The sequence below is a fragment of the Triturus cristatus genome, chromosome 4_1 (genome assembly GCF_964204655.1).
Source record: "Triturus cristatus chromosome 4_1, aTriCri1.1, whole genome shotgun sequence".
NCBI lineage: Eukaryota > Metazoa > Chordata > Amphibia > Caudata > Salamandridae > Triturus > Triturus cristatus.
The window spans coordinates 1217197659-1217219951 of record NC_140585.1 but is presented as its reverse complement, the minus strand read 5'-3'; the positions used below and the strand labels follow the sequence as shown (position 1 = coordinate 1217219951).

The window sequence follows — 22293 nt, the reverse complement described above, 5'->3', positions numbered from 1 at the left end:
AACAGGGTTAGACCTTTGGTCAGGACTCGAGTCTAGTCATGGCTTGATACCTCAACTCTTAATCTCCAACTGAGGAACACAATGCCTAATTTAATCCTTGTGGCCATGTGTGATCAGCGTAGATTTGACGCCTGGCTGCAGGACTCATTGGACACTATCCTGTCTTTTAAACTCCCCCACCCTGCCAGGACTTACCCTCTGGCTCCTTGGACTACTGAGGTGCTCCTCGCTGAGAAAACCAGATTTAAAGGCTCAGAGAGATTCTGGAGGCTTAAGTATGATGAAGAAGCAAAATTGAACTATAAAAGTGCATTGAAAAACAACCATGGATTTGCAGAACCTCTTGTGCCACCTTTTATTTGGACCAAATTACCTCTGCACAGAACTTCTAAAACACTATTTAGGATATTACAAGTACTCTCTGACCCCTTTAAGGCTGCTCCTTCCCCCATACTCTCCCAGACTCAATGCAATGAAGTGGCCTTTATCTTTGTTAAAAATGTGGAGGGTATTCAGCTCTCATTAATATCCGGGGGCGGGTGGAGGGGCTTGGTCTGCCTCAGCTGTGCCTTAATACTACACCCTTGACTATGGAGGACCCCACCTTTTCAGTTATAACTCCTACCTCTGCTGCTCATACACCCTACACGCAAAAACGTAACGCATGGGACATGCTGGACCTGCCATTACTCAGATCACTGATACAGTCTATAAAATTGAGCTCCCTTATAGCCCCTCTTCCTCCAACTACACTTCACATTCTGGATCCGGATATTTTGCAGCTACTGTTGGACCTTCTGAATTCCTCCTTACAGGCAGGGTGCATTCCTCAGGCTTGGAAACATACCAAGATTTTGCCTTTCCTGAAGAAATCTAACGTGGATCTTCTGAATTGGTCCAATTATAGACGTATCTCCATGCTTCCCATCAGGGCTAAAATCCTGAAAAATCATGTCAACAGACAACTTTTTGTTTTTGTGAAGACCTATAACCTGCTACTCCCTTCACCTTTGGGGTTTAGAGCTGGTCACAGTACGGAATCTTCCCTTCTAGGAGTCACAGAGCACCTTAGACAGCTCCTGGATAATGGAGAGATGGCAGCGCAGATTTTACTAGATCTCAGCGCTGCTTTTGATACTGTGTCACACGCTACGCTGTTCGAAAGGCATGTTACCATAGGTTTACAAGGTACAGCCTTATCCTGGATGACAGCTTTCCTAAGTGACCGTACCTTTCAGGTCGCCTTAGCAAAACCCTCCTCCACGCGACAAGCCCTTACATCAGGGGTTCCTCAAGGTTCAGCCTTAAGCCTGGCCTTATTTAATATCTATGTCCAACCTTTGGCTGACCTGGTTGAAAGCTTGTGCCTGACCATGTTCTCCTATGTGGATGACACACAAATTATCTTCTCTCTGTCTTCCGCACAGGATCATACCTCTGAGGCCCTGAATTCCTGCTTGGTTAGGGTTGCCTCATAGATGAACTTGAATTCCCTGAAACTGAAACGGGGAACAGACTGAGGTATTGGTATTGGGAAAGAACCTGGCCTCAAAACGTATGGCGCACTTTCTGTGCTGGCCCAAAAGGTGAAGATTCTTGGGTTCCTGCTGGATGACAAATTGTCCATAAAGCCCAGGTTGCAAAGGTGGCAACCACCTGCTTTGGCGTCCTGAAATGGCTGTAGCTAATCTTGGATTCTTCCTTTCTCAGCCCAAAGGTCAGTCATTTAGTCCCTGATTCTATTCAGACTGGACATTGGCAATTTCCTCTATCTGGGAACACATAAATCCTCTCAAAGAAGGCGGCAAATAGTCCAGAACTTGGTGGCCAGGCTACTCTACAGACTCCCAAAAAGTGCTTCTGCTTCTTCTCTCCTGAGTTAGTTGCACTGGCTCAATGTGGAGAAGTGAATCCAATTTAAAGCCCTGTTCTATGTGCGCTGGGCTGGAGCAAAGGAGCTGTCCTTTGCTATCTCCATGGACTTGTGAGATCTTATCTACTGACTTGCACATTACGGTCCAGTGATCTTTCCTTATGTGCATTTCTAAGAGTCAAACAAACTTGCATGGAAGGAAGGTCCTTTGCTTACCCAGGCTCCAAGCTTTGGAACAACCTCAGCAGATTTTGAGATGTTGTACATCACTGTCTTCTTTTGGGAAACTGTTGAAGACCTGGTTGTTCTGAATTAGCGAGCTCTGAGTCTACCCCATCGTTCTGAAAGCACGGGGAAACTCTGTTGCGGGTGGCTATTGCACTACATAAGCTCTCCTAAAAATAAAAAATACAAATCTTAAAATACACTACTTCTGTATGAATCACTAAAAACTCAATTGTGGAAAAACCAAAATACTGCTATGTTGATCAATAAAACCTAGTTTCCTGAGAAGTGTCATATTTGGTGAATCGTATAGCAGCATTTAGGATTTTCAATAGCTGATTGTTTATTGATTCATTGAGCAGTGTATTTAGAGCCTTCAGAAGTAAATGTTTGATAACATGTTTAGTAACATGTTGGATCATTGAGAATTCAGTCTTCTGTGGTTTGTGTAGTAGCCTTATGGATCCTGTAGATAGGAATGTTTAGTGATTGATGTAGTACAATTTTGGATCTTCTAGGTTGGAAACTTTGGAAGAGCTAAATTATAGTTGCACAAATCACCAGAGTCAAATGCTTAGTTATTTGTGTAGCAGTGTTTTGTCCCTTACAGAGCAGAATGTTTGAGGGCTGGTGTAACATTGTAAGTGCATATTCAGGAGTATCTTAATGACAAAAGAGGAGATAAAAAACTTTGCAATTCAGCCAGGTCTGATATGGACTCTAACCCTACTTCACCTGGTATTCCCAGACGGGCTTCCAACCAGGTACTAACCAGGCCCAAGCCTGCTCAACTTCTGAAATCAGATGACATCAAGTGCTTTAAGGGGGCTTCTGTGGTATACAGAAATGCAGAAAGTGTACCTTACATGGGCATGGACATCTGTCCTCGTGCCCAGTCACACTAGTTTGGCATTCTATCTTTGTATGAGACTTGATTCAATAATATGACTTTTAATGCTTTTGATTTTAGGGCCTGATTGCGAGTTTGGCGGCCTTGGAACGGGCAATCACGCCAGCGCCCCTCATCAAGACTGCCAAACTCGTAGTCAATCCTCCTGCTGGATTACGAGTTGTAATCCTGGTGTAAGGGCCCCCTAAATTGCCTCTCCACCACCCTTTCCCTGACAGGCTCTCCGCCATGGATAGGGTTGCAGTGAGGCAAATCATAATATGCTCGGCAGTGCCGCATTGGCATTGCCAGCTTATTGCGGCCTCTGACAACTGCAACATGATCCCTGGCGGTTGCAGCAGTCCTGGGGCAGTCCGACAGACAAACTCAAAATACAACGGTAGGACCGCCAGTGCGGTGGTGGTCGGGCTGCCAAACTCGTAATTAGGCCCATAGTGTCTTACTAAATATTTTGCCTTGATCTTCATATAATGTTTAACTGTATTGTGCTTTTATGCCATTATTGCAGAGTAAAGTTTATGATGATGATCATATGGTGCTTTGGAGCTGGCAGTTATGGGCATTGCTAGAAAGTCCACATGCTAAAGTAATTGCACATTCATTTAATAGAATAAAAAAAATGGATGACTTAACAGTGATAAATATACCAAGGGTCACAACAGAGAAAGATAGTCGGGCCCTCTAAAATATTTTAAATATTTTCATTTTCTCGTGGCCCTGTGCCTCTTAATAGCTGGTAGGGCCGGAGAAGATGAATCATAAGGTGGACAAGAGCTAACACGCCCAAGCCAAGTGCGATGATTAACAATCTTCTACACAAATTTGTTTTCAAGTTGTGTCTAACATCCAAATCAACACCTGGAAAGCAAATTTATGTCTGTCTGTGTGGAGACTTTTCCTCCTCTTTTCCCTGTTTTATGTGAATATCCTTTCCATCGTACATTGATTTTTTGCCGTCTCAGTCTCTCAGAGCTTGTCAGGAGGGGTTACTAAAGGTGCGATACTTGTAACACGTGTAGCATCTTGATGGTATGTAGTGTAGCAAGCAAAAAGCACACTTTGATATCATGCTAACTAGATTGAAATCGCTTTTCATAGGGCGATGCCCATACATAGTCACTGCTTGTTTAATATTCTGCATGGTGTCTTAAATGGATGTTATATGTAAACAACTAAACTGTATTTTCAATCTGCACATGGGTAAGACAAGATAGTGATACTTAGGAAACCTGCTTTAAGGTTTGCATCTCCGTTGCAGTAAATGTCCTTCATGGCCACTAACACACCTCCTGAAATTCAGGCAGTGATATTTCTGAGTTGGCTTGCACATTGGTGGATTTACCATTGCATCTGTCTTTGTTTTAATGTTCTCACAGGGATGGCATTTGCTCTTTTAACTTCAGTGGCACCCATTTATGGCCTCTATACTTCCTTCTTTCCTGTGGTGCTATACATGATCTTCGGAACTGGACGACACGTGTCCACTGGTGAGTGTACATTTACATCTTTTCAGCCTTAAATAGCACTGTAGAGTTCCTACAACTTGGGAAGTGCATCCCAGAATTCTCAATTACGTTTTCCATGTCTTTTTGCAAGCAGCAAGTTCACAGTTTTATGATCCTTAAGCAGGGTCGTTATGCGATTGTGTGGCGATTTTAGCATAATTGTATATTTCCACATCTGCCTCATAATCCACCATCTGCAGCATCATTTGCAGAATTTAACAACAAACAATTTGTTTCTTGCTCAAATGCTTCAAAAATCAGCAAAATGACAGGAGTTGCTGAGCAGTGGAAGTACCTTTGCAGAAAGAAGTTGACTGGTGATCTTTCTGCAGCTTTTTGTTATACTTGGGTGTTAAACTGGTACTAATGAGGTACAAATAATCCTCAGAAAGAGTTAACAAGTTTAAAAATTACTAAATAACGAAGTAATACTATCACAATGTGCTGCATAATGCTGCATAATGTGCCTTTACTTGCCGCATAATTTATTCAGCGCTGCTGAGTAATTTGACCTTCCCCTGCTGCATAATTCCAGTGGCCCTGTCCTTAAGTGAGACCCACTTTCCTTGAGAAGGGTGCTCATCCCTGGTGAATGGAACCCCACACCAGTATACTATTCTATCTTTTTTCTTAAAAATCACTCTAATGGTGGTTGATGAGTTTGAGAATGAAAGTACATGGGTCAATATATAAGAACAGTTTGGCTTGTGAAGCTATATGTAGCGGTTTCAGTGCCAGTGCAAAGTGAAATGGTGATACAGAAAAGGTTGCTCTTGGGGAAAAGATACAATAGAGAGCAAGTGAGTGAAAATATTGTGAATGCAGACTGAGTAATATTGGAGGGTACACAGATGATTCCACAAACATTACCCCTCAGAGATGTGTTGGACCTTTTTTTGTGTGTTCGAACTGTTCAGGTTTACAGTATCAAAAAACAATTTCAAAATTGAAATTCAAGTTAGAGAGGAGTCATGGAAGAGCACTTTGTTACATGGTTCATCTGTAGGGTGGCCTAGCACCAACATTCTGAGAAGATATCTTTCCTCCCAGGATTTGGCCAATAATGTTGATTTAAAGATTGATTTCTCCTGGATTCTACTCAGATGCAACCGTTTCCTCATGCGCCCTGTTTTCTTGTGTCCTCAGGTACGTTTGCCATTTTGAGTTTGATGACGGGCTCGGTGGTTGAACGCCTGGTTCCTCGACCTGTTGATCTAAACTACACCAGCAGTCTCCTGGAGGCATTAGAGGAGCGGCGCATAGGGGTGGCTGCGGGTATCGCCTTCCTTGTTGGGCTCATCATGGTGAGTATTTCACATCTAATCTAAGCAATGCCTAAATCAAATACACCTCTTTGACTGAACCTGGGGACATTCAGCTAAGTCTTCTCCCAGTCAGAGTTAAAAAAAAAGGTGCCTGATCCTGAGACAGACTCAAAATCTCTTTCGAACGCCCAAAGGCTGAGAAGTCCCCAGAGGTAGTGTAGGTCAGGGATCTCTGCTATTTCATCTAAATGCATTTCAAAGAAAATGTTTCATTGTAAATCTTTTCAACAAAAGGCATAGTTTGCTTTGTCTTGTACTAACATTTGCATTTCACAGAAAACTGTTTGCAAGAAATGTTTGAATAATCTTCTCCCCCATTTTTTAAAATACATTTATTTATTCTTCTAAAATATTAAAATAGTACCTGAATATATGTGCCTAAATGCTAATGGCAAACTGTGATTCTACCCTGGGATCCTGATCCACATCCTAAATCTAGCCTAACTGTTAACTCAGCCAAACTTTATTCCTAATTCTATAATTGACCCTAACTCTATTGATAACTAATTTTAGACACTGAACTGAATTGTTAACCCCAGTCCTGACCCTAATCTTACCTGATTATTACCACGTTCCCAACATACTGATAGCGTAATCTTGATGTTCACCCTTATCCTAATAATAAACATAGCCAGACATAAACATGAACTTTGGTCATTTCCCTAAAACTAAATCTCACTTTAATCGTAATGCATTACGTGAACCTAGTTTTAACTCATACCATTACCCCAAGCTTATCATTGACCTAATATTTACCCTAAATCTAACTTAAATCTGAGCACGTCTCTAATATTATCATTGTCCTATCCATTGTTTAATAATAAAAATGGGTGTTACAAAGGTGGAGATATGTTGTGTTGATCCAACACAAGTAATAATAATTCAAATTAATGTATAACCTTTTGAGACTCAAGACTTCACTCATTCTGATATAAACTGAACTGCAAGCAGTAGAACACAAATTCCTTCTCACCTCCAGCTTCCTCAATGTAAAACCCCTGGAACTCTTGTTCCTGAGGCATTTTGAGACACCATCCTTGCCTGCTAGGTTAGCACTGCGCTCAGCTGCAATTTCTGGCGGGCATTCCCTGCTGCTGGATGCATGAATGTGTAGAGAGTTGAGCTGAACTGACTGCTGGTTCCACTTCTCTTCTCAGGTGGCAATGTTCATCCTGCAGCTGGGCTTTCTCTCCACCTACCTGTCAGAGCCCATAGTGAAGGCCTTCACCAACGCCGCTGCTTTCCATGTGATGATATCTCAGATCCAAAACATGCTCGGACTTCCCCTGCCTCGCTTCACTGGCTCGTTCACCATATTTAAGGTACGTCCCCAAAATATCACTACCTGAGTTCCGACAAAAGACAAGAGATACTTCATAGTTTCAAATAAAGAACTGCTTTAATTTTTCTGTTTTAATTATTCATGATTTTGTTTTCCTTCACCATCAAATGCAAATAGGTGCAAATCTCACATATTGTGCATGTTACATAATGGTATGGGAATGGCATTCGTATAGTGCTCAGTCTGCCACTGGTATTGATTTGTAGCACTAACAGGAGTGTCTGCTGAGCTTGGTTTTCAGGAATCCATCTCAGACTTGAGTCCGAATCTTCTTGCGTTGATGTGCCATCAGTTACGTGCTTGGGTCTGTTAGTATGGGCCTCATTATGATGACGGTGGGACTGCCACTGGCAGCCCACCGGTGGCTGTCCGACCGCCATTGGTGACTGCTTTACCCCGCGCCTCATTATGATGGCGGGCAGTTCTTTAGTGGTTGGAGAGACCAACCGCCTCAGATCCAACGGGCTCAGGGAGCCCATCAGTCCATTGGAGTTGAAGTAATGCCTACAATGGTGGCGGTGCCTGCCAGGCACCACTGTAGAAATTACAATGTTCCTTTACATCGTCCCTTTCATGGCGGTAAATCTGAAAAGGCAGGCGGAAAGGGACATTTGGGGCCGATAGCAAGCCAGCCCTCCCTCCCGGGCACCCGACATGTGCCCTGGGGGGCACCTGTGGTGCCTCCCTACATATCCCTGCACCATGTGGCAGGCACCGCATGGTGCCCGTCACGTAGTGCAGGGATATGTGGTATGTCTCTTTTTTGTACTGCGGCGTGTGCTGCAGCCCGCAGCACCCGCCGCAATACAAAATAGACATTGTAACCCCCGTGTTGGCGGTCGCATCCTAATTTGGCTTGCGGGACCGCGGAATGGAACGTCCACCATCCTAATGAGGCCCTATATTAGATAAAGTTGTTATTTTCAGAGGGTTGTTTGTGAAAGTCCTTGGTGTTTGATGGGTGAGACTGGAGGGCTGTACCCAATTGCTTGTGCATTTTTTAGGCTAGCAGGCATGCCCATCATCAGCAAATGAATATTTGTGTAAGGTCCCTGGTGAAGGTGAGTGTTGTTGGGTACAGTAGTAGCCATTTATTAGCATATTTAAGCCGTGTTTGATGTATGTTTCACAAAAAGTATCTTAACGTAGTCTGTTGTAAAATAGTTCTGCTGGGGCGTAATCTGAAGGTGAGTGCTGCCCAGCTACGTGGCATTTATGTACCACACTGAGTATGTTTGCAGTGTTGTACAAAATGTGCACTGTAGGATGTTATGAGTGTCAAATGTGTTAGAAATGTTCTGGAGGAACTGCACGATAGGTTGCTTTGTGGCATACATGGGCTGTGTTGGGTGTATGAATCGTCTTATGTCTAGTGTGTGTTTTATTTTGTATTTGTTATTTTTCAGTGGTTAAGCTCTTTTGGAAACTTTGAGATTTGCCAATCATAGACATATAAGGGAAAGTTGGATGCCTGTGATATTCTTGGTCTGCTATGCTGTGCTGGGTGTCCAGAGTGAATGTTGTGGACAGCACTAAACTATGACAGCACTTCGTTGAGATTGCAAACGTTAAGGGCCTGATTACATTGGCAGTCAGACCTGCTTCCACGGTCCTGTCGGAGGCAGTCGGACCAACGCGGTGTCGTTGGAAGCAGTCACTCCAACCACCGGATTATGATGCATTCATCCTGTGCTTGGAGTGGCTGCTAAAAGGCCGCCGACAGCTTTTCTCCGACCGCCATCCGGTGGTCGTAGAAAAACAGCAGCTGTAGGACAATACAGGGACTACTGACCGCCATCTGGATTACGATTAGGCTTTTTAATGAATTTACTATAACTATATAACTTTTTGGTGTTAGAATTGTTGGTATAATTGTTATTTTTTTACTGTAGTTTGAAATTTAAAATGTGTAATTTCTTTTTTAATTTAGTAGTAATGTATATTTTAGCAGTGGGTTGTTGTGTTTGTAGGGTAAGTAGTTAATTAAATTATTAACTAATATTTGTTAATTTTAACTCATTTTTTAATGGAAATTAAATATTTGATTGGGTATAACTTATGTACATTGTTTAATTAAGTGTTATTTTATTTATTTAAGCTTAAGTTGTCTATTTAATGTATATTTCATTTTTGTATAGTTTAATTAGTAATCTGAATTTTTGTAGCAAGTTGTGTTTGTAGCAGGATAGGGTGATAAGGTATTTAATGTATTATTGCTTTTGTAATTATTATTTATGTTAATTAAATATTTAATTCATAATGAATTATGTCAAATTTTAATTGGTTATTTGTTATGTAAATTATTTGTTTTATTTGAATACTTTATTGATTGATAAGTGTACTTAATATCAACTTAAAATGTATTATATTTGTATTACTATTTTTAATTCTATTTAAGTATTTAAATTACATTTTTGTTTTATTTATATTTTAATCTCTTTTTTGGAATGTTTGTAGTTTTTGTGGGTGGTAGGGAGGGAGGTGAATTTGTTTTATATGTATTTATTGAACAATTTTTAAATATAATTTTTTATTTAATTTTATTTAATTTAAATTTTTTATAGTACGTATATTCAATGTTTTCCTTAATGTTATGTTGTTAGATATTTAGATGCTTTAAAAAGATAATTAGTAGTTGGGTTGGTACATGTAACCCTTCTGAAGTCCAACACTTTCCCTTCTGTTGCTTAGATTGGAGTGGGAATAGTAAATCTGCCCATTTCAAAAGTCAACAGTTATCCTAATGTTGCTTAAATTGAAGTGGGAATAGTAAATCTAACCCCTCCAAAGTCCAACAGTTTCCATGATTTTCGTTATGTTAAGTGGGAAAAGTAAATCTAATCCCACAGACATCCAACACTTTTCCTGGTTTTGGTAGTGTTGTAGTGTAAATAGTAAATCGAACTTTTCCAATGCCCAGCACTTTCCCTGCCGTTGCGTAGATTGGAGTGGGAATAGTAAATCTAACTTCTCTGAAGTCCAACACTTTCCCTGCTTTTGGTTACAGTGGAGTAAGAAAAGTAAAGGGAATCTATCAATAGAATAACACTTTTTCTAGTTTTTTATTTTTGTTACCGTTGTTTATTCTTGTATAATTTTTCTTAAATGTACTTTTATTTTTAAATAAATTTTTTAAATTGATTTTATGTATCTAATTGTGAATATGTTTTTAATTTTACATTTAGGTGCCGATTCCGATCGGTTAAAAAAAAATTCCGTATGACTCGTATCCGTATTTTTTTCCGTACGAATCGTACAAGTCACGTCCGACCCGTGAAGTACGATTCGTACGGAAAAAAGTACATACGGATCAGCCCGATCCGTACGAATCGTAGCGGGAAAAGTTGTACGAGACATACCTGGACACTATTCAGTACGATTCGTAAAAACACAGTCCGAGCGTACAAGTAAGATCCGGACCAGCTATCCGATTTACGAATCGTACGGAAAACGTCCCGTACACAGGGAATGACTCTACCCGCTACGAAGGAAGTTTGTACGACTCGTAGCCCGGGAAAAGTTGTTCCCGGGGTACGAGTCGTACAGGCCCCCCCACCCCACCCCCTTATGTATGCACCGTACCCCCGTATGTACGCACATACGGGGGGTACGGTGCGTACATATGGGGGGTATGGTGCGTACATATGGGGGAGTACGGTGTGTACATAGGGGGGGTACGGTGCGTACATACGGGGGTACGGTGCGTACATACGGGGGTACGGTGCGTACATACGGGGGATGGGGGGGTGCCTGTACGACTCGTACCCCTGGGGACTCAGCTTTTACGGCTGTTCTTGGCTCCCGTAAAAAAAGAGCCGTATGGAGTGCCGTAGAGACGGATCGTACTTGCTGGGCCGTAAAACGCTACTTACATCCGTACGGACGTCGCGTACAGGCTGTTCTGGATCGGATTCGTAGGGTGTTTTTACCCGTACGGTCTTTTGTACGATTCGTACGGAAATAGGCTTTCTGTACGAATCGTACTTCCTAGGTTGTACGGACAGTTTACCGGGTACAAGTCGTACGGAGAAAACGCTCCGTATGACGATTCGTAGGGGCTTTTTACAGGATCGGAATCGGCACCTTACTGTTAATATTGATAATGTCTTTTTTCATATTGTTTTTAACAAAATATATTTTTCAAATATATATAATATTTGATTTTGTTATCTGAATACTTAGGGGTCTATTATGATGTAGGGCGGATCGCCACCGCCCGCATGGCAGTGGCAATCCGCCCTACATCATACCCCGCCCACCTCCCATCCCCCCGCCATATTATGATGTCGGGGGACCGCGGCGGATGGCAAGATCGTCTGCCGCTTTTCCGCCCGGTCAACGGGTCGACCGGGCGGAAAATGGTTGCATATGTTGGCAGTGTCTGCTAGACACCGCCAGCCATATTAGGATGCTAGCGGGAAGCAGGATTCCCACAGATTCCTGAGTTGGGGGCCCGTTGCGGGCTCCCTGGATGTTGGGGTGGTGGGGGGGCACATACCCCCCTGCATTTGCATGGACGACGTGGCAGGCTCAAGGGTGGAAAGGCCCGCCCTTAGGATTACTGTCTGGATTCTGACTGCCGAGCCCTCGGAAGCCAGCCGGAATGACCGGCCAGTTTACCTTCTGACCACCTATATCTTAATTAGATCGGAGCCTTCCGAGCTGCATCGTAATCGGCCGCAAATTATGTAAACTGAATATTTTTGTTGATGATATTTTCAACATAATATTGTAGTCATTCGATATTGTTGTTCTTGATATTTGTACAATACAGCCATAATTGTGTATATCAACTGGAGGTCCTGAGGCCAGTTCTAGGCATTTCTGGTCCTTTTCCTTATTCCAGGCAAGGTTGCTGTTGTAAGGTGCTAGCAGGAAGGTGGGGTAGAACTAGGAGCCTTCTGTCAGGGGAGATCCAAAGAAGGGTACAGAAGTTAAGAAGACCGTTCCGCTTAACTACCTGTAAACAACTAAGAGATACATTTTTGTATGAGCAATGGAAACTATTGGCAGTGACAGCACCAAGTGGATTTATTCCATAACTATCTCAAATACATTTATAAACGACATATCGAAATTATAGTTCCCAGCATTTACATAACCACTCCACTTGCCTAACACAGGGCCTGATTATTATGTCGGACGCGGAAGCAGGACCGCCTGACTAGGAGTCGGAGGTTCTGCTGGCCGCATTACAATGCGACCGCCTTCACGGTGATCGCAGCACATGCCGCTGCACATGCCTCAATACAAAAAAACACATTAAAACATTCCTGCACTATGTGGCAGGCACCATGCAGTGCCTGCCATAGGGCCCATAGCGGAGGGCCATGGGGGGCCTGCTAGGGGCCCCCAAAGTCACTTTCCTTCTGCCTTTTTATGGTGCGTTAACCACCATGAAATGGCCTGCAGAAAGGGACATCTTTGGCGGTGCCTGATCATGCACCCCCCCATTGTAGAGAATAGGAGTTCGACTGCCGCACTAACAGGATCCTTGATCCTGTCGGACTCGGCGGTCTTTCCCCCTGTCAGTCGAGATATGACCACCTACATCCTAATGTTGCGGTTGGATCCAATGGACTGGGTGACGGAGGGACAACCACCAACAACCTGACGGTGGAGGTCCCACCACCATCATAATCAGGCCCTTAGCTCCAGCCCGATGTTTGTCTCTTTAAGTATTTTGTTCTTTTTTCTGTTAAGACAAACTATTTTCTTCCACTGTAGTTAATGCTGTGTGCCTCCAAAACTGTTTAATAACAGCCATGAAAAAAGCCCCAGGCCTGCGAGCCCACAGGGGGCGAAACACGTGTTGGCTGTTCTTTCATCAGTGAAGTACAAAGAATGTCTTTAAATTTGAATGAATAAGAGTTCATATGGCTGGGTTCAAACTGGAATGGCATGGTGAGCAAAAAGACGATGGATTTAGACCCAGATCTCTGTACTGGGGTGAATGTATGACATTGTTCTGCAACCTTTAGTCTTGTATTTAATTTATTTACATGCATTTAATTGGTTTGCCTTTTGAATACTATAGTTAATGCAACAATAACTTACATACTGAATAGGAGATTTCTCAGTGTTGACATTCCCCTCAAATTCTTTCTGTTACCTATCGTCTGGTTTAGAGGATACACTCAGTACGAGGAACTATTAATCAATCAATCAATCATTCAGGGGAATTGTAAGCGCACTACTCACCTGAGAGGGTCTGAAGGCGCTAGGGGTCAGAGGGGGGGTCCGCAGTTCTGTTAGTCAAAGACCTAGGTCATGAGAGCCTTCCTGAAGGTGTTCAGGGAGGGGGCGCGTCTGATGTCGATTGGGAGCATGTTCCAGGGCCTGCACGCGATGTAGGAGAAGGCTCTTCCCCTTGATCTGGCTCTGTGGATGCGTGGGGTTTCAGCGAAGGCGAGTCTGGCGGTTAGGAGGTTTCTTTTGGGTACGTGGAAGGTGATTTTCTCGTTGAGGTATTTGGGTCCGGTCTTGTGGAGGCATTTGTAGGCGTGGGTGAGTATCTTGAAGGTGACTCTATTCTCTACGGGAGCCAGTGGAGATTCCGCAGATGTTGGCTGATGTGCTTGTGTCAAGGGATGCCGAGGATGAGTCTGGCAGCGGTGTTCTGTATTGTCTGGAGTAAAGACTTGTTGATGCCGGCGTAGAGGGCGTTTCCGAAGTCAAGTCTGCTGGTTATAAGTGCGTGGGTTACTGTCTGCCTTGCCTCGGGGGGGCGTGGATCCATTTGAAGATCTTATGGAGGATGTAGAGGGTGTTGAAGCAGCTGGAAGCGACGGCGTTGACCTGTCGGTTCATGGAGAGGGAGGAGTCTAGTACGATGCCGAGGTTTCTGGTGTGGTCCGTGGGGGTCGGAGGGCTGCCGAGGGCGGTGGGCCACCAGATGTTGTTCCATGCTGACGGGGTGGTTGCGAGGACGAGGACTTCTGTTTTCTCTGAGTTGAGCTTCAGGCAGCCGTTGCTCATCCATGATGCGACATCCTGCATTCTTTCCTGGAAGTTGAGTCTGGTGGTGGTGGGGTCCTTAGTGAGGGACAGGATGAGTTGGGTGTCATTGGCGTAGGATACTATTTTGAGGCCGTGCTGTCTGACGATGGCAGTGAGGGGGGCCATGTAGATGTTGAAAAGAGTGGGGCTGAGTGATGACCACTGGGGTACTCCGCAGTTGATTTCCGTGGGTTCGGAGAGGAAGGGTGGCAGTATGATCTTTTGGCTTCTGCCGGTGAGGTCCAGGGTGCTTCCTAAAATGCCGGCATCGTGTAGTCTGGCAGCGAGTGTGCAGTGGGAGGCGGTGTTGAATGCTGCTGACAGGTCAAGTAGGATCAGCGCTGCGGTGTGGCCTTGGTCGAGGAGGGTGTGTATGTTGTCTGTGACGGTGAGTAGGGCGGTCTCGATGCTGGGGTTGCTGGGGAATCCGGATTTCAGAGTGGTCAAGGATGGAGTTGTCTTTGATGAACCTTGTTAGTTCTGTGTTGACGGTCTTCCCAGCGACTTTCGGCGAGAAGGGGAGGAGCGAGAAGGGCCGGTAGTTTTTGAGGTCCGTGGGGTCTGCTGAGGGTTCCTTGAGCAGGGGTCTGACTTCTGCGCATTTCCAATTGTCGGGTAAAGTGCCGGTCTGGATGGTGCGTCGTAATTCTGGCGCGATGGCAGCTCTGTGGTAAATGTGTGGTGAGCAGGGCTCCATGGGGGCCCCCGAGTGGATGCTTTTCATCATCGAGGTGGTCTTATCCGTCGTGACTGGTGTCCAGGAGGAGATGGTGGGTTGGCTGGCGTTGCTGGAAAGCGGGGTGGTTTCGGAGTCAGGTGTTTGGTCGTTGAAGTTGTCGTAGAGGTTTTTGATCTTCAGGTGGAAGTAGGATCCGAGCTTGTCGCAGAGGTCCTGGAAGGGTGTGATCTCCGTGGCTTTGCTGGGGGGCTTGACGAATGCCTGTATGACACTTAAGAGTTCCTTGGAGTTGCTGGAGTTGGCGAGGATTTTTTGTGTGGATGAAGGCTCTTTTGGGGGTCCTGATGCGTTGGTGGTATTCCGTCAAGGTGTTCTTGTAGGTGGTGTGGATTTCAAGCGTCTTGCTGTTTCTCCAGTTGTTTTTGAGGTGTCTACAGGTGCGTCTGGCTTCCTGGAGGTCGGTGGTGAACCAGGTGGCTTTCCTGGGGCGCTGTCTGTTGGAGTTGCATAGCGGGGCGAGCTTGTCTGCGCAGTTGGATATCCAAGTGTCAAATTCCCTGGCTGCGAGGCTGGTGTTGGTTGCAATGGTGGGGGTGCCGCGGTTGAGGGTGGATGAGCTGCTCCTCAGTGACTCTGCTCAAAGACACTACTAATCTTATTTATATTAATTATAAGGCCACCGGAGGTTCCACAGGCTGTGAGGTCCACCCTCCAATGCATCCACTTTTTCTTTCCCATTGATGTTGTAGAAGAAGGGGACTACCCCACAAGGTTTCCCTGTTTCCGGGGCTGGAAGTGTGGTGTGTTCTGGGTCAAGAGTAAGTGTCTGTGAAATTCACTTACTTTGGATTTGCATACTTACGCAAAATTTCAGAAAAATTACGTGAAATTACATGTAGCTATGCAAAATGCAAATCTGTAATTTTGTGCTATATTTTAGCGTAAAATGTTTCTTCACATCAATTTTTGATGTGAGGGTGCATTGTTCTGTAAAAAAAGTAGCATGAAAAGTACAAATGTCACGAGCAACAGCTGCTTGCATTCTATATGTTTGCGTTATTCCCATGAACTCGATGTCACAATTTTGCTGCAAAAGTTGCGTAATTATGCAATGCGGCATAATTTTGTGCAACAAGCGTAACATGAAATTCCCAAAATTACGTGAGTTAAGCTACTACGATTTTTAATTCACCTAAGTGTATTTTAGCAATGGTGTAGCCAGAAAAATGTCAAAGCATACCAGAATCGTGCATACAATAAACCAGTAAATGAAAATATCCATCAGTTGTATAGTTGATCATGGATGCTTAGGAAGAAGGGAGAGCAGCCACTCCCTTACTCTCCAAGTTAGAAAATATTTTCCAATAAGTCATGAAAATAACTGTTCTCATACCATTCTTCAAACAACAGATCATCAACAGTCCGTCATTCGAGTCTTCTTTTTTTTGTGCTGCCTTTTTAAAAATCGTTTTATCAGTTTTCAGGTTACATATAAAAAGTCAAACAACAATAGGAATAACTCTGATGCAACGAACCCAAACCCCACGATACCTAGTAGCAGATGGAGTTACAAGAATATCTTGCATAAGAGCTTAATCACAGATGATAGAGACTCTGAGTATGCCAGCCATTTACCCCATACCTTTTGTTCCTTTGCTGGGCACCCCCTAGATTTGTAAACTATTTTTTCTGCTGAAGCTGCAAAATCCATCCCCGTGTCCAGTCAAGAAATGGTAGGGCCAGTCTCGAGCTCCAGTGTTGGGCAATATTCCTTTTAGCAATGTTAAGGCCCAGCCACACCAGTTGTCTGGTATGGTGGTTCCCCCCCTCCCCCATGAGTTCAGCAGGCCCAAGAGAACCAACTTCGGGTCAGAAGGGACTGTTCTGCTTACAATCTGGGAAAAGGTAGTACAGATTAGTTTCCAGTATGCCTGGATAATCAAGCAGGCCATGTGGAAGAAGGAGGCCATTGGGTATCGGCACCTCCAGCATCGCGGTTGCAGGGAGCCCCTCATTCTGTGTAGCTGTGAGGGACTGTAGTATACACGATGTAAGTATTTCAACTGGATGAGGCGAAGTTTCGTCAATATTGCCAGTGTCCTAGGGTGCCATTTTAGCCTCAACAAAGTCATCCTCATCCAGGGGGCCCAAATCTCCCTCCCACTTCTCCCTCAGTGTAGCCATGGAGTCTACAGTGTTATTTACTAATGAGCAATAGAGGCAAGAGATGCCCTTTCTAGCTAGTCGTGATCCCAGCAGGCGTGCCTCCACGGGGTTATATTGGGAAAGGTGTTCTGAGGAGTCGAGAGAGACTTCAAGGGCATGTTGCAGCAGTAAGAAGTGATAAAACAGTTTCTTATGCATGGTGTACGTGTCTACAAGGTGGTGAAAAGTGAACATAGACGTGCCTGTCCAGACGTCCCCCGCAGTTGATATGCCTATGGAGTCCCACGCCTAGAAGCCCTCCAAGATGGCTGTTTGACTAAGCCAGGACCCGACCCAAAGTGGCGTCATTTAAGTGGTACTCCATGCCACTCGATTCATTGCAGCGACTGATGCCAGCCAAACAGAGTTGCCTGGGATGCGGGTGGTAGGTTTGCGGGGATGGTGCATCCGTAAAGAAGGCTGAGTGTGCCATGACGCTCCAACTCGCCAAGTTCCGCCCCTATGGAGGGGTCATCTCAATCTGCAAAAAAACAGTCAGTGATGGAGAGGAGGTGGCTGGCCCAGTAGTATAACTGAAGGTCTGAAAACCCCATTTCACCATTGTATGGGTTCAACATGCATTTATGGAAGGAGATTTATGACTGGTATCAAAGAAAACACACCACGTCAGAATGCAGTGTGCAGAGCAAGGTGGGTGGAATGAGGTAAGCATAGTTCTACAAGGTGTAAAGAAACCTCAGCAGTGCTACCATTTTGAACAGTCCTTCCCCGGCCTGCCATGTTGCCCAGAGGTCCATGTCCCTTTTGACCACAGAAACAAGAGGTGTTACATTGAAGTCCCATGCCTGCTGTTTCGAGGAGGCAACATGCATCCCTAAGTTTCTAAAGTGGCTGGAAAACCATTGGAGTGGGGTTGTAACCCTGATGTCCCAGTGAAATCCTCGGAGGGGAATGTAGGTGGATTTGGGCCAGTTCACCGTGAGGCCTGAGGCCTCGGTGTAGATCTGTAACATGCACAAGGGGTGTGAGTCACTTATATAGACCAAGACCAGCAGGTAATCTGTGTAGAGAGAGACTTGATCCTTGCGTCCATCTGTCTAGCAGAATTCACAGAATTACACATCTCGTCGGACCCATTCCGCTAGAGGCTCAATGTCAAGCGCAAGTAAAAGGGGTGATGGCACAGCCCTGCCATGTGCCTCTTCCCACTGGGATGATCTGGGAGGTTATCCCATTTACTCAGACCTTTGCCCAAGGCCCTGAGTAAGGCATCCGGACCCAGTGGCAGAAGAGGGGGCCACTGTTCATACATTCCAACAGGTGGAATTGGCATTGCCAGAGAACCGAGTAAAAGGCCTTCTGGAAGTCAATCACGAGAGGAGGGCTAGACAGCCTGTGCTGTCCTCAGACAGTGCAATCGCATTATGTACCCGTCTGAGGCAATGGTACATGCTGTGTCCCGGCATGAATCCGTTCTGATCCAGGTGAATTAGGGACGTAAGGACTTTCACCAGCCAGCTCGCCAATACTTTGGCTAGGATTTTGGATTCCATGTTTAGGATGAAAATAGACATATACTAACCACAGTCTCTCAGGGGTGTCTGCGGTTTGAGAATAACCAACATAGTGGCCCCCCGGCGGTCATAGGGGAGCTCGCCCACCTTCAGTGATTCCTCATACATTGCGAGCAAAGGAGCGGTTAAAAGTTAGTGCATTTTCTATAGACTTCCAGTGGGAAGCCGTTAGGTCATAGTGACTTCCAGGTGGGGAGTGCCCAAATGGCCTCTGCAATTTCGGCACCCATAATGGGTTCCTCCAGTTCATGTTTGTTGATGTCAGACACGCTGGGGAGGAGCAAGTCCTCTACTATGGCATTGAGACGCTGGATTAGAGGTGTGAGAAGCAGCATGCAAATTCCTGGGCAATCATTTGAGGGCCTGACAACTCTCAGCCTGCCTCCGTCACCAGAGCAGGAGCAAGGTGGAGGGCTAAGTTCCTGTTTGCTAGCCAGTGTAGGAGTTTTCTGGCCTCATCCCTCATATCGTAGGTCCTGACTGATGAGGCAAGGTGTTCGAAGGTTGCAATGTCTAGCTGCTTCTGGCGAAGCGCCAGCCTCTTCAGGTCTGTCCCATGTCTCAGCTCGGCGGTACGATTTGCAGCATGGGCCTTCTCGCAGAGCGCAGTTCGTGTTTGAGGGACACAACCTCCTGGAATCTGCGGATTTGGGCAGCTGATTGGTAAGAAATTGTCTGGTCACAGAGGGTTGCCTTCAGGGTCTCCCATAGCGTGGTAGGGGAATCACCTGAGTGTGTGTACGCTGTCAGCCACCATGTGCTAAGTTAACAATGGCATATTTGCTGATGCCTAGAAGACTGGAGGGCCAGGATGATTGGCGCATGGTCTGTCAGCACGTGTGGGAGGATCCATGGAGGGTTTAAAAAGATAATCAAGCTGGGAAGAGGAGTTTTGAGAGTGGGAGTAGAAAGTATACTCTAGCCTGGAGTAGAGCAGGCCATGTGTCGGACAGAGCCAAGGAGGATACCCATGCTGCCAAGTCATATGTGCGACGTGCTGAGGGGTTACTGGAGTCCATCTGGGGGTCTCACATAGAGTTAAAATCTCCCCCCAGGAGGGTGAGACCGGGGTGGGATTGAAGGAGTAAGGGTGCAAGCGCCTGCATTGTAGGGGACTCAAGCATGGGAGGTGTAGACGGAGACAATTTTTCAGTAGATGCCCTCCACATTGCCCTCCAAGAGGACAAAGCTGCCAGGCATCACATCTTGTGACAAGCAGGAAGAGCTGTTTGTGCAGGAGGATGACCGTGCCCCGAGAGATGGCAGTATAGATAGCATGCTAAACCTGGGTGTAGCCCCCTCTCTGTAGGATGGGGCAGTGATTGCTGAGCAGGTGGGTCTCCTGTAGGACCATAACAAGAGGGGTGTGGCGTTTAAGGTACTGAATTTGTGGGGTAAAGGTGCACTCCAATTTAATCAAATATTAAAAAACCTATTGATATATTTGTAATGGGTGCTATGGTACTATATCCGCCGTCACATCGGATAACTTCAAGAGGACAAGTGCTATAGCAGGAAAACCTACTAAGTACCATGCACTGTTCACTGGTTTGTAACTAACAAACCAATATTTGTGATAAATAAACGAAATGTGAACCAAAATGTGTTCATTAGCAAAAACAATAATTACATGCTCAATTTCAACATAAGGTTACATTGTTTGAAGAAACAGCACATTAATAATTCTTAATGATGTGTACAATGTTCATGCATAGTTTTCAATAATACAATGATGATTCAATTCTTCATCCAATTTTGAACATGCAGCCCGATGCATTTCGGGATCATAAAATCCCTTCGTCAGGGGCAAACCTAAAATGAATGTTTAAGGAATTACCCATATGTACAATAAATCAACGGTGGAGAATATTAACACAACAGCTAGTAACAGCATGCTCTTATTGTGAAAAACCTTGAGTGATGACAGGCACCGTGTGTTTACATCAGTATGCAAATAGGAACCAGAAAATAGGTAGAAAGGACGGCCCGAGAGGGTGTTTGTGCTTTAAAAGATCCATGCTGGCGTAAGGTCCGAAAGAGGAAACCCGAATAGAGATGTGACTATGATGGAAATTGTGCTTGCTGCAGCGAAAGATAACAGGAGAATAAAAACTCACCATGGCGTGTGAGATAACTCAAATCTAAGTTTAAGGTACTGGACCACATCCCCATGTTTGATTTTATTATTAAGGTCATTAAAGTTTCAGAAGGGGGCGGGGCGCAACTCAACGGAGTCTGTCATAGGGAATGAGTTCTAAAGGAGCAGGCAAGGGGGATTGGGTGGGATGTGAAGCAAGCAACTGCAAGAAAAAGAAGAACAGAATGCATAACCATTGGAACAGTAGATCACCCCAACTTAACTCCTCCCATCCCAGACTTCCACTCCAGAAGCATCTGTCGCCCCGTTACACAACAACCAATAACTATATGTGGAAACAAGTCAAAAGAAAGCCAACTGAACAAGAGCTAGTAAAAGGATACAGTCGTGCTGTCGATAGGAATGAGGAAAGGAGACTGTCAAAGTCACCAGGTTAGGTCAGGCAACAGCTGGAGGGCCCCGGTCATTCAGGGAGTCACTAGCAGAGGAGGGTGACATGGACCAAAGGGACCGAGAGGGCGCTACTGCCTATCCCCTCTTTTTGAGACCTGAAGAGGGGTGCCTTTGGGAGTCCCGGTGGCCCAGTTGTGCCGATCTCATGCGCTTTCTGGGGGGAGGGGAGTATCAGTAGAGCCCCATGGGGGTAGAATGTTGCATTTAAGTGGAAGTAGTTCCATAGCCTAGACGAGGGCCTGCTCTGGGATCTTGAAGAACCAGGATGTGGACTAGTAGAGCACCCAGAGTTGCGCCCGGGAGAGTCCGACGCCGTCGAAAGGCGATGGACCATCAACTTGAGCTCCCTGACGTATCCTCCAATTTGGTGATCCAGCCCCCATTTCCATGATCCGCCACTCCCACCTCGCCAATCTTGGTTTTTAGGGCAGAACAAGAGGCTTGGATGGCCTGGAAGATTGCACAGGTATTGCCAGGGCTTGGAGGCAAGGCAGGTCAGTCCAGCAGGTTTGAGGATCCCTGGTCAGCCGTGGAAGGGGGCTGACTAGTGGTCAATCCTGGTCTGCAACTAAGAGGTCGAGGGTTTATCACGGCCCATGGTGGCCATGTGAACTTGAGGAGGTGAACTCAACCAACAGGTAAGTCTCCGGTACATCCATGGTTAAGTGGGGGAGGGGAGAAGGCAGTCCTGAAAGTGGTGTTCTGCTCTATGAAAAGAGAGGGGTAAGGGTAAACAAGGTGAAGGATCGTTTTCCCCTCAAATCAAGTGTTAGGCCACCAGGAGACTAGGAGTCCCCTCCATTGGTGACCCTGTTGCCAGGCCTCATGCAGCACCAAGTAGAGGAAGGGATAGGCTTTTCAGATAGCACGTTCAGGCCATGAAGGATCTTACTTGCCCCCTGTCCCAGCCTGCTTGCTCCCCCATAAATCCAAATGGCAGGCAGCAAGAGCCGCCAGGCTACAGTTCCCAGGGTGGGTGGAGGTAAGAGAAGGGTCTGTAGAAGACTAGGGCATGGCTGGTGTGTCATCAGTAGAGCTGGGGGGAATGCAAGCCCAGTCTCGGTTCGCCAGTCGTCCTGAGAGTGGAAGAGGGAGTCCGGTTAACGGAGAGTACTCCGGGACTGCAGGGCACCCTGCTTTCTCC

General features: G+C 45.5%; 1 protein-coding gene across 2 annotated transcripts in view; it reads left to right on the top strand.

The window, feature by feature from the left end:
* LOC146856433 (solute carrier family 26 member 10-like) overlaps positions 1 to 22293 on the top strand; it is a 335814-nt gene that overhangs the window by 117222 nt on the left and 196299 nt on the right. For both annotated transcript variants that reach the window (XM_085654582.1, XM_085654581.1), the window contains exons 2-4: positions 4385 to 4495; positions 5660 to 5817; positions 6996 to 7160. In XM_085654582.1, coding sequence (XP_085510708.1) covers positions 4385 to 4495; positions 5660 to 5817; positions 6996 to 7160 — 434 coding nt within the window. The remainder of the gene's footprint in view (positions 1 to 4384; positions 4496 to 5659; positions 5818 to 6995; positions 7161 to 22293) is intronic.